Source organism: Anopheles aquasalis, chromosome 2, assembly GCF_943734665.1.
Source record: "Anopheles aquasalis chromosome 2, idAnoAquaMG_Q_19, whole genome shotgun sequence".
Lineage (NCBI taxonomy): Eukaryota > Metazoa > Arthropoda > Insecta > Diptera > Culicidae > Anopheles > Anopheles aquasalis.
The window spans coordinates 30,035,436-30,047,500 of NC_064877.1; the positions used below are offsets into that span (position 1 = coordinate 30,035,436).

General features: G+C 48.3%; 1 protein-coding gene across 12 annotated transcripts in view; it reads left to right on the forward strand.

Moving 5' to 3' along the window:
* Positions 1 to 4,955: 4,955 nt before the first annotated feature.
* The window catches only part of LOC126573154 (voltage-dependent calcium channel type A subunit alpha-1), a 46,160-nt gene continuing 39,050 nt past the window's right edge, over positions 4,956 to 12,065 (forward strand). For 9 of the 12 annotated variants that reach the window (XM_050233074.1, XM_050233077.1, XM_050233073.1 and 6 more), the window contains exon 1: positions 4,957 to 5,074. In XM_050233074.1, the coding sequence (XP_050089031.1) occupies positions 5,073 to 5,074 (2 nt within the window). In that variant the 5' untranslated portion in view covers positions 4,957 to 5,072. Of the gene's footprint in view, positions 5,075 to 6,284; positions 6,469 to 12,065 lie in introns of those variants that run through there. The other 3 variants (XM_050233081.1, XM_050233082.1, XM_050233080.1) reach the window with 2 other exon arrangements.

Sequence of the window (12,065 nt, forward strand, 5' to 3'; positions counted from 1 at the left end):
AAAGTTATAGCTGTTCAAAGATGAGTGAAAATAGTGAAGAAATTCGCTATATTTTGAAAATGTTCTACAAAAAAGGGAAAAATGCCACGAAAGCCTCCAATTAAATTTGTGATGTTTAGGGGGACGCTGCTGAATCAGTTCATGTAGCATAACGATGGTTCGCTTGCTTCAGTTCTGAAAATTTTGATGTGAAAGATGCACCTCGCTCTTGTCGATCTATCGTTTCTAAAGTCGATGAAATTATTGAAAGGATAGACAAGGATCGTCACATAAGCAGCCATTACATCGCTAAGGAACTAAACCTTCACTATAAAACGGTTTTGAACCATTTAAAAAAGGGTGGCTACAAAAAAAAGCTCAGTTTTTGGATACCGCATGAATTGTCTGTGAAAAATTTAATTCACCGAATTATCATCTGCGATTCTTTGCTGAAACGGAATGAAATCGAACCGTTTCTGAAGCGAATGGTTACAGGACATGAAAAGTGGATCAAATACGACAATAACGTGCGAAAACGATCATGGTGCAAGAATGCAGAAGCTACACAAACAGTCCCAAAGCCAGGAAGACGCCGCGGAAGGTTATGCTCTGCGTTTGGTGGGATTGGAGAGGAATCAATCATTATGAGCTACTCCAGACTGGTCAAACTATTAATTCTAGACTTTACTGTGACCAATTGATGAGATTGAAGCAAGCAATCGGAGAAAAACGGCCAGAATTGGTCAACAGAAAGGCCATCGTCTTCCACCATGACAACGCTAGACAACACACATCTTTGATGACTCGGAAAAAACTGGGAGTGCTTGGCCGGGAAGTTTTGATGCATCCTCCATATAGCCCAGACCTTGCACCATCGGATTACCACTTGTTTGGTTCTATGCAAAACTCCCTTAGTGGAGTACCGCTACCTTCAAGAGAAGCATGTGAAAACATCGTGTCACAGTTTTTAAACGATAAACCACGGAGTTTTTACACTAAAGGAATTATGTCTTTAGCCGAAAAATGGCAAAAGGTGGTTAACCAAAATGGATAATATTTGGTTGAATAAAGTGCTCAAAACTAAAAATATATCCCTTTAAAGTTTTACTCAAAATACGAAAAGACTTATTACCCAACCTAATAATTTAGAAAATCTAATATCAAGCATCAAGTCTACGGTCACTCTTTTGATGGCAGTAAAAGCTTCACGGTCGCCCAAGCACCATTTCCGACGAGAGTTGTGCTTCATTTTGACGATTCTGCTGCCTAGAGGGAGGAAAAACAGGAACAGGAATGTAGGCACGCTAGGCTTGAGCGCTGATGCGCTTGTGCTTGTGCTGCACAGCGGCGCATGAAGAGATGCATTTCATCGAGCAGAAAGCGAAACGATGCCGATGCACCACCGTCACCGTCCACAACACCTGTCATTCAGGCGCGCTGGAGAATCCGCTCTGGGAGAATATTAGTTGATAAACTGGAAATGTATGAAAAGTCGTTAGTCTTGCTTCGCTAGCGGAAGATGGAAATTGGGGTGTGCGGACACATCTACGGTGCACTGTCAGCTCGGCTGCTTGGTAGGAGTAACATTCATAACCCGTTTGTTTCCCTTTTCCACCCCGTTCCACCGTGTCATCGTTTTTTGCCTTTTCTCTAGCCGCCGTGTCTGTCACGGGAACGCATGGCATTGAAGGAACTCGTCTCTTCTCCGGAATCGCCTCTCAGATCGTCACTTACGCGTGGCCGTCCCATCGCCCGGTCCAGTGAGCGTGCACTTTCTGGGCGGAAACTGTCATTTCAGATGAAAGTTTTCCACGAAAACAGAATGCTGCTGCCGTCACGCCGGGGACACCACGAGCGGGGGGGGGGGCGAGGGTCTCGGGAGCAATTCGAGTTTCGCTCGAGGCCTCGCACCGGTACCAAACGGGATAAACTTTCCAACTGTCGCAGTTGGAAAACACTTTAAGATGCATTCGAGATGCTGCTGCTGCTGCTGCTGCTGCTGCAACCGAGAGCCGGTTCAAACATCAAACGAAATGGAAATGTAACCGAACGCGCTGGGTATGTCGTGTACGGTCACAGGTGCGCGGGATGGTGGTTTTTTTTTTGCTCTTTCGGTGGGTTCGTAATAGCAGCGGAAACTTCTTTCAACTTGAATGCTGTTCACTGGAAAGTTGAAATCTATTGGAATTTAATGTATTTTATTGCAAAAAGCTGCACTTAGATAGGAAAAGGTGCAGTAACTTATAACAGTGATAGGGTATAATCTTAAAACTGCTGTTTGCTTATAAATGGGCTTACACACCAAATTGAACTTTAATTGACATGCCATAATGTTTTTTGTGTTTATTTGACACCTGTTTACATAAATCAGTGCCTTTCATAATTTATACTACATTACAACATACTTTTTTTCGTGAGTAACCATGTCTAGTTTTGTGCCCGAAAAAGAGCTTTTGTGGCAGATCAACAAGGCCGATTTAGGATCAAAGACATGAGAGGTTGATATTCCTGCACGACAACACATGAGCGCACTCATCAAAAATGGTCCATAATTATGAAGTTATCGGAAAATGACATCCACCCGTCATGCCATTTGTGTCGCTAAATGAACAATTCCAATGCCAAAAGGCATGGTAGACACAAATTGCCCAAAAGATAGGAAAAATGTATAGCTAGCAAGGAAAAATACTTAGATTAATTTATTTAGTGGTTTTCTATTTTTAAAAATTTGTTTTTATTGACAAAAAACATCAGTTTTAAGTTTAAACACCTGGTAATATTTACGTGAATATTTCCACATATTTCTTTGAGATAAAAACGAGTTTTTCAGAACTTCGCGTTTTATCGTCTGAAAAATGCGCTTGGCTGTGAAAACTGTTTCAATCGCAGTAAACAATGTGGAACGAATAAAGAAGCAAGCATTTCCAGTGCATACTGCACATTCTTCTTACTCCTGAACTCGATCCTCATGTCTTCATGAGCCTCATGAGCATAGAATCATTTTTTTTTGTTCAACACATTAGCACCCACGCAGATGTTCAGCATCTTCTTCCGTACCGAGCAAGAACTATGCAAAACCCACGACGGAGAACTTCGCGTCTACACGACCGGCACTTTTATGGGCATTTCTGTGTCGAATGGCACGTTTAACACGAGCACCATTTGTTCGTTTTAATGATACCTACTTTTACTGGCAATCCGGCGCGCTGTTACGGCACTGCAGTGGTGTCGATCGTCGTTTGAAAGTTTCACTATCTGGTACAAAACTTTCCACTTGCATTTCACTGCGACACCAACAGGTGTCGATTGCCACGCGCAAAGGGGGTTGATGGTAGTGAGAACGGTGAAGCAAGACTCCGTTATAATACGTGTTCGTGGCCTCTGGGGCCGGGGGTAATGTATTGAGAAGGGATTTCCTCCTTCGATTGGCTGTTTTATGACCTGCAGGCCATTGTTCTTCTTGGCCATTAAGCGGCCGCGCCGGTATGCTCATTTCCATCTCGGCTCGATCGAAACGTTACGAAACTTTGTTTTGTTGGGAAAGTTTTCCGCTTTCCAGAGTAGTACGGCACGCTAGACGAAAGTGTAGAAAGTTTTCCTATATTTTCTTTTTTTGTAACATTTACTCTTTAGAGTGCATCTTGAGGTGCATCTAGGGGGGAGGTGAGCGAACCTGTGCGAGCATCCATTGAGAGCGAGAAAATGAGCATCAGCAGGGGGTTGAGCGTTTCTTCTCCAACCACCATTGGATGGTACACAAGGTGATGAATTTATGAAGTGAAATGCATCTACAACGGACTCGCTAGTAGACCGGGACTCCATACACCAGTAACAGCTAGCCAGCCAGCCAGCCAGCCAGCCAGCCAGCCAGCGGGGGAGATGCTCCTTTACTCGGGGTGATTTTAATTTTGCTCACCATCCACTGGGCCTGCAAGAGGGCCCGTTGTTGATTTTCTGTAGCGCGTATTCATTTCCTCGTGGGTTGTAATACGTTTCCTAGGGCTTCCATGGGTCAGGCAACGTGATTGTACAATTCAGGGAGTGGAGAGCATGTGGAGGAGCCAGAATAAAGCAGAAGAATGATTGCTAGCATCGTCGGAGCTGGTGTGCGGTACGAGGCGCTCTATACCTCGGCTCTGGCTTCGAGTCAAGACCATCAACAGATGGTGCCTCCGCCCAAGAAGCCTTGGTAGAGCTTTGGTTAATGGTAGAAGCTGTGCTAGCGGACTATTTTTCATCGGGTTCGTCAGGTATGAAAATATGGAATGGAGCATATTGCATAGAGACGGTTAGCAAGGTGTGAACAGAACGAATGAAGTGGTTTCTACCGGTTCCCAGTTCTCTCTCTCTCTCTGCGTGGAGCATTCTTGTCAGTAGCTGCACCTGCTGATGCAGCCTGGAGCCGGGATCAACTGGTTTTCTTGGTCCAAGAATCTCCAGGTCATGGTTTGCATGACGGCCAGCGACTGGAGGCGACGGTTGAGTTGCATTGCGCTGCCGGAGACCGAGACCACATTCACCTTTAATAACCACGTCTTTCCCTTGCCCCATTGAAAGTTCATCGTTCTATTTGTCGGTCAAACAAGTGCTGCCATGACGGACGGAAACTTGCCGGCAAACGTTGCCAACCCCTGGGTGCAGCGTTGATCAGCAGCAGACTCGTTATCACGAAAGTGCAACGTCATTAAAATGAAACGCTAAGCAAACTTTCCGCAACGCTTTCCAGACCTTTCCATTTTCAGACGTTTGTGCGTGGTAAATACATCGAACCGTGCTATAAAAGATTAATCTTTTAACGAACCGAAGGTGCAAAACGATTGACCACACTGCGGATGGCTGGAACTAGCAGGAGAATTATGTTTTCGCTTCTTCTTCCTTCACAGATGATCGGTAGCGTAGGAGGTCGGCATATGTCGACCCGTCGACGAGGTTCGTCGCCAATGGTGCGCTTGGGCAACAACCTGAACCTGCAGCTAGAGCCTCCGGATGGGGTGAACACACCGCGGGTGTCGCCGCGGCGACGGCGAGCCGTTACAACCAGCGACCACAAGAGCTGTGCACTAATTCAAACAAGACTGAAGCTGGGAGACATTATGTAAGTATCCTGTACCAGTTTTTGGGATAACTTTGCACGGATTCCGATGGGTTCTGGTGGGTTTTTGGATGGGTAATTTGGTAAACTGCTGTTTAGAAACCATATCGTCCGGCGGGAACTACTAAGCACGAGTTGCAGTTTCGAAATGAAATATTTCAGTTTCGAATTCGAACAGTAGTCGAAGTCGAGCAGGGCATTTCGAGAAGAAATCGACGATGTTTTCGAGCAGCGTGCCCCGGAATAGTGAACAGTGTTTGCATTATGAAAAGAGCGCCAACCGTTATTTTCATTGTTAACTAACAGCAATTTAATTAATTTAACGTGATGAGTTAAAATCAACGCTATTCTAGGTCAGAAAATAATCAAATCGGCCTAATTATTTTATTAAGCCAAATTTTATTGCATTAGCAAAAAGTGCTGATGGAGGCGCCTGATGTTTTACTCATTTTTCGCATTTTATCATGATCTAATGTCTGTGTTTCATTCGTAACGGGTTAGAATAACTCTATTTGGTAAAGATTACTAACAGGAAGGTTGTTTTTGTATGCCATACAAACTGGAAATTAAAAACAACATCGTTTTGTTTTCGATGGAGGCGCCTGATGTTTCACGTTTTCGTAACTAAAAACCACGTCTAAAAAGCATTCATCTTTCACCATACTCAATCAATTGTTAGATATTTTATAGCACCTTGCTCAAAATTCCAAATTACAAAGGGTTTTAGATCAATAAAATCAACTCAAAAACGGTAAAACCCCCAAAGAAGAGGTGTTGATGATGCTGCTGGTCCGCCAAATCACTGCGTGATCCACCGGAGTGCCACAACAACTAGGGAAAGTGCATTGTTTACAACCACCAGACCACCAGCGGCCACAACGTACGGATCAAAACAAACCGCGCGTAATCATCGCCTCGGCGCATGTGCACCGCGTCGCCGCTACACGTGCTTCTCCATCGCGTGCCCGTTCGTTGCCTCGTGTGCGTGTCACCTGTGTTTTTGTGCATTGTGTTTGTGAGTGCACGCGCGCGCGTTTTTGGAAATGAACCAATTGAACCGATGATCCGAGTGAATCGCCGATGGTCGACGGGATAGGAAAAAAGGATGTTCCAGCGTGGATCGGGTCGCATTCGGTTGCCAGAGTTCCAGCTCTTTGTACGCGTTCCGTGTGCCAGTGCCTAGCTAGCGCCTGTGAACGGTGGAAAGGGAGACCATCATCATCATCATCAAGAAGCAGCAGCAGCAGCAGAAAAAAAGAAGAAACAAGTGTCTCCTAGTACAGGAAGGCGTGTAGCTTTATGAAATTGTGCAACCAACTAAGGTGCAGCCGCTAAGGAATGTGTACCAGTTAGTGCGTTAGTGGTGATGGGTTAACTCCTCGTCCAGTGCTTTAAGGGTAGGTGCGGTGATGGGGAAGGTTGGGGGTGGGGTTTCAACCCGCTCATTGTCTCAATTAAAAATGCTCTCAATCGGGTTGCGGGGAGTGGAAAAAAATCGTGCAAATACGTGACGCCTTACAGCTGCCATGGCTCGTGAAAGTGCTGTGTAAAATAAGTGGCAACAAAAAATCAATAATTCGCCCTCTGCGCCTCCGTGGCCGATGCGATGCCAACGAGACGGCTCCAATTGCGGGGGCTGCGGGTGTGAAGGAGCGCCGAGGGGGTGCAATGCAATCGCAAGTGAAGTGAAAAGTGTGCTCGAGAAAAGCCTCGCCCCACCCACCTCCGAAATTTTCGTCATGAGTTCGCGGCCACCACCATTATCATCATCACCATCAGACCAACGGAGTCGACGTTACTGTGTGTTTGTGTTTGTGTGCGTTCGTGGCTGCCTGCCTGGCGCTAGGCTGGTGACAGTGATCGAGATTTTTAAAATTTAATTACCTTAATTTGATTTGAGCGCTGAAATCGTGTCACTGCCGTGCCGTGTGGTGGCACCACCCGTTGAAGGAAGAGGAGAGACTTACATGAGGTGCTGGTGCTGCTCCTGAGCAATCGCTAGCAATGATGCTTCCTTGTACTTCCTACTTGACCTTATTTCTCTTCCAATAAATGGGTCTAGATGAAAGATAAGCTATAAAAGAGAGAAAGGGGGAGAGCAGCAGAGATAGGGAGAGAGAGCAAGAGAGAGTGTGAGAGAGAGGGAGAAAAAGTATCGAATGTACTAAGAGAGAAGGAGAGATGCAGGGAGAGAGAGAGAAAGAAGGGAGAGAATAGATTAATTCCTCTGTTTCAAATATTAAACCCGCATTAGGGCCAAGCATAAAACGTAGTGTTGTGCGCTTTGTGCGCTTCTGCACATGGGGCTGAACGTTGAGCTGCTTCCCATTGACGGAGCACCCGTTATGTTCTCCTGTGTTTTTTTCCAATCCAGGTGGATTGGTTTTCACAGCCAACCCTACAACACCACCACCACCTACACCACTATTGTGACACCGAAAATCAGGGCAACGGCGTGGTGCTCGGCGCCATCTTCCCCCTGCCCCTGTTCGACACTAGGGAAAGCGCGCTCTCTCTCTCTCTCTCTCCCTCTCACATACACATAATATTCTTTTAATGTGTTTGTTCTGCAGTTTTCCCCTTTTGTGTGGCTCCCCCTTATCAGTGGGAACAAGGGAGCACAGTAGACCTCATGCCAGCCAGCCAGCCTTTGTACCGTGCATATGGTCGATGCAGTTAGCGTAGAGTGTCCGGAGAGGCGCGCTTAGAAGCCGCTTGCCGACGAGAAGTGAAGGGTAGGCCCAAATGGAGGAAGAAAAGAAGGATCATAAAAATAGCATCCGTAGTGGCCATGCAGCAACAGAACGCCTGAATGCAAAATGGACCCACAGATGTGTCCCATGTGGGACATTACGCAGGGACTTTCCAGGGCTAAACATAAGCTGACCAGCAGCAGCAGCAACAGCAAGGGAACAGCAGCCCTTTTCAGAAGCGGTCGGCCCCGTGGTAGGGCCCCTGGTTTTCCCTTCGGTGTGCAGCGTTGTTGGTGTTGGTGATTGGCTTCGGTTGCGACCGAACGAAGCTCTCGATTACTCGCTCCTGCTTTCGTCATCGCCGTCCCTCGCTGTGTGCGCGCGGTGTGGCGGCTGCTGGACGGCTGTTTGCTGCTGGAACGCTGAACAGAGCTGAACGAGAGTGAACGGAATAGTGCGACAAGTGTGTGATCGAGACGGCAGCAAAGTGAAACTCGTACGACAAAGAGAGAAAAAACGAGGGAACGAGAGAACGGTGGTGTAGTGTTACCGTTACCGAAGCGCCATCTGGTAGGGCTTCACCGAAGCAGGGCTTGGCTCGATCCTGCACGTGAAAAGTGTATGTGTGCTTGTGTGTGCGCGTGTCCTGGGTATTCTGGGTAGCTTGACGGTTCACCATTTTGTCGGTTTGTTTGTTTCGAATTTCATACCTCCCTCCTCCCCCGCGCGAATCCCTCGGTCGGTGTGCTCGGCCACGGCCTCGGCCTCGAACAGCAAACGTCATACTGTGAAATCGCGCAAAAAACGGACGTCGCGTCGCGAGTGGCATGCGGAACAGGTCTGGTGGCCTCCGGACTGTCCGCTGTGTGATGTTAGTCAGTGTTTCCCCCGCCGGGGGCCAACCTCCTTGCTCACATACTGTGCGCCACATACTGTCGCGGGTTCGCGGAACCAAAAACCGGAACCGTGCGGATTGATTAGGCGATAGTACGGGACGGTGTGGTGTCGTATCCGGTAGTGGTTGATTGATTCGTGATTCTAGCGCGAACAGACAGAGACTTTCGTGGTTTAGTCTGCATCAGGAATACATCACGTCGGTTGAGACTTAATGGCCACTGAATGACGTATTCTGTGCTACATTCAACAACACTAACCGGGGAACCAGCTTGCATTCTGTGTGGGGAAAATCAGGAAAATAAGTAACTGTTCGAATGCCAATGCAGCATTCAGGAGGCCTTCAGGCACACTGGAAGTGTTTGCGTCCTTCGCGTGAAGCGAACGAACTGCACCACGGACTGTGGGTGTCGCTGCAGCAGCTGCTGCTACTGCTGCTGGTGGTAGTGGAGCTGGTGGAGCAAAAAAAATCAATGCACTCGGTGCTATTTATTGAACCGATTTGTCACCTTGTCGACCTTCCGCGCTATCTAGCCCTCGCTCCATGCACTCCCTGCCAATGCCAACCGAGTTCGAGGTGGAAAAGCCTTTATGAGGGGAAAATTTTCGCTAAAACAGCACACATTTTTGGAGCTCCGAAAGTTGTAGCCCCGGGTAAGCCGATAGCTGCCATCGGATTGACCTGGATCAGCAGCCCAAGTTTGGTTTGTTTACGTTTCGCTTCAGTTGGAGCGCGCCGTCCGCCATCATCTCTTTCCATCACGCACGAATTATCACTTTGATCCACACCAGTGGAGCATGGCAAGGATTAACGTTCGTACCTACGTCATGGGTTGGTTTCGATCGATCGATGAAAGTGGAATGAGGAAACTGCGTAAGACGACGTGGATAGCAACAGTGATGTCCGTTCCAAAGTTGTTTCCATTCGCTGCCAATAACATACATTACAAGAGCGCACTATGCTGGTGCTGGGAGCTCCTTTTAATACGAATCCATTTAGTTTCCATTGAGTGTGGAGTCCTCCGTAACCTGGCGACATACCTGTCTGGTGCCGCTCTTTCTGCTGCAATGCCGTTGAAAACTTTCGTTCATAATGGCGCTACACTGCTGGATGGAGCTGCATCACACAGCAAGAGCGTAAGCGAACATGGTGAATGCAGCATTAGCTAGTGCTCTCCCCCTTTTTCCCCTTCGCCCCATTGTTTATGGTGATGGATCTAGTGGCACTCCGTGACGATGATGCATCATCATGCATCAGACCAGCATGACATGGCCCAGATTTTTCCAGTCACACTCAAGAGTGCCGCGTCTGTCACTGTCAGACTCTGTCGGACCGGTGCTAGCGGACTGGCGTAGAGTCGCGTGCTCATACCGCGTTACCCGCAATGCAAAGTGGTTTCAGCCCCAACTAATAGACTGGATGGAGGCGAAACAATAGAAATGAGAACACAGAAAGCGAGCGAGAGACAGAGAGAGAGAGAGAGAGAGAGAGAGAGAGAGAGATAGAGAGCGAGCGAGTGGTGCACTAATGGTGAGCTGCACAAGGAGCTCCTTCCGGTGCTTTGTTGTTGATCAGCCAGCTCAGGCCATCAACTGGGAGGTTCCAATGGAGGTTTTCTGCGGGGAAACCGCAAACCGTGCACCGTTGCGTCGCTAATTTTAACGATTCGATCCCGTTAATATGCAAGGCAACGCTTTATGCTTTCGGCGAGGTCAAGGGGGGGGATTCGAGGCCCAGACCCCAAACCTTACTTCAGGCACGTGGCGCGAACTGAATGAAAGCGTGGTGGCTACACGAAAGTGGCTTCACGATCGGTTACGTGCGATATGGCTAAGAGAAAGAGAGAGAGAGCGAGCCAAGAGTGACCTTCAAGGAAAATGAGCTGACGCGGCACCTAAACAATGACGTTCAGCGTCCGGGGTGGACTCCAGCTTCCAAATAGAAGGAGAAAAAAACCTAAATCGATCGATAAGCATGTTCGAAACAATGGCTCAGGTCCTGCAACGGTTGAAGCACGTTCAAGTATTGATCGTGGTGATGTTTCGTGGTGAAGATCTTCTACGTCAGCTCGCGGTGCTAGCGAAGGGGACGAGGGAGAGGCCATTAGCGCCGTGTCTATGGGAAGGTCATGTTAATGGGAATGTAATTGATAGGGTCTATCCATGGGGGCAGTAGACAGGGATCCGTGCGAAGGTGAAATGTAATTAATAGCACTAGAGTGACGCTACACCTCAGTATTCGAAGTACACTGAGTAGTTTCGCATCTTCAAAGGAAGACTATCACTACAACGCAATGCGCGCGAGATTGTAGAACAATGAAGAATGCGTTTTATGCAATCCATTTAATATTTGTGCCGATAGTTAGATCACAAGCCGACAGTCCGACAGTTAAAGCGCAAGACCGATGGTTAGATTGCTCGCCGTATCCCGACGCTTCAACCACAAACACCACACAGCGGGAACGCCAAATGGGGGACGGGGGGACAATACTAATGAGCCATAACTAGCCGGGCGTGGGCTGAAGAACGGGCCAATACTGGCCGGTATGCCAGAATCCATTTACGATACAAAGTATCCCGTCGGAACTTCCCTCGGCCGGCTCGATATGGCTTTGATGGTTTCGTTCCGCTGCTGGAGTGCTCCATTCGCTCCTCATCGCCACCACCACTAGCAGCACCGACATGTACCATCATCACGAACACCACAACAACCACAAGGAAGCACAGGAAGGAAGTGGACAGACCGTGTCAATTTCGCGCAGAGTGATCCAAGGCTATAAATAGTCCGTCGTCGGCTCATGGTGTCCGGTGTTTGAGGCGCCTTCGAACTCGTGGTGGTTCACTGGTTTGCTGGCCAGTCTTCCGGTGTCACCGCGGTGACCCCTAGTGTCCCATATACGAGACACATCCACACCAGGGCGGTTGATGGAGTTTCCCTTTGAGTGCCACACCTGTCTCCGCGGACGCTCGGCCCGCTCCTCGGACGGTGGTTCCGGTTCACGAAAGGGGTACACAAGAGACAGAGACAGAAGGGCCATGGCGTGGACCGTCCGCGTGTATGGTTGGCGCTCGAGTTGTTTATGTGTTGACTTATCGATTATTGCATGCGGCCAACGACGGCACGGGACGATGGTTATCATTACCCTCGGGGTTCTATTTTAAGGCCGCTCTCTCTCTCTCTCTCTCTCTCTCGCTCTCCCCGGTGGCCGGTAGCCCCCTTGTGGACGACGCGTTTAAAGGATAGCCAAGTACACGCCTTGCCGGCATATCGGTGTGCGGTGAAAGTGGAATAGGAGGAAGAGACAAACATATACACACTCCCTAGTCCTCTCCCGAAGACCGGAACGCTGCTCCTCCGGTGACGTAATTTGGGAAATGAATAATTGAGCAGCAACGGAGCAGCGGAA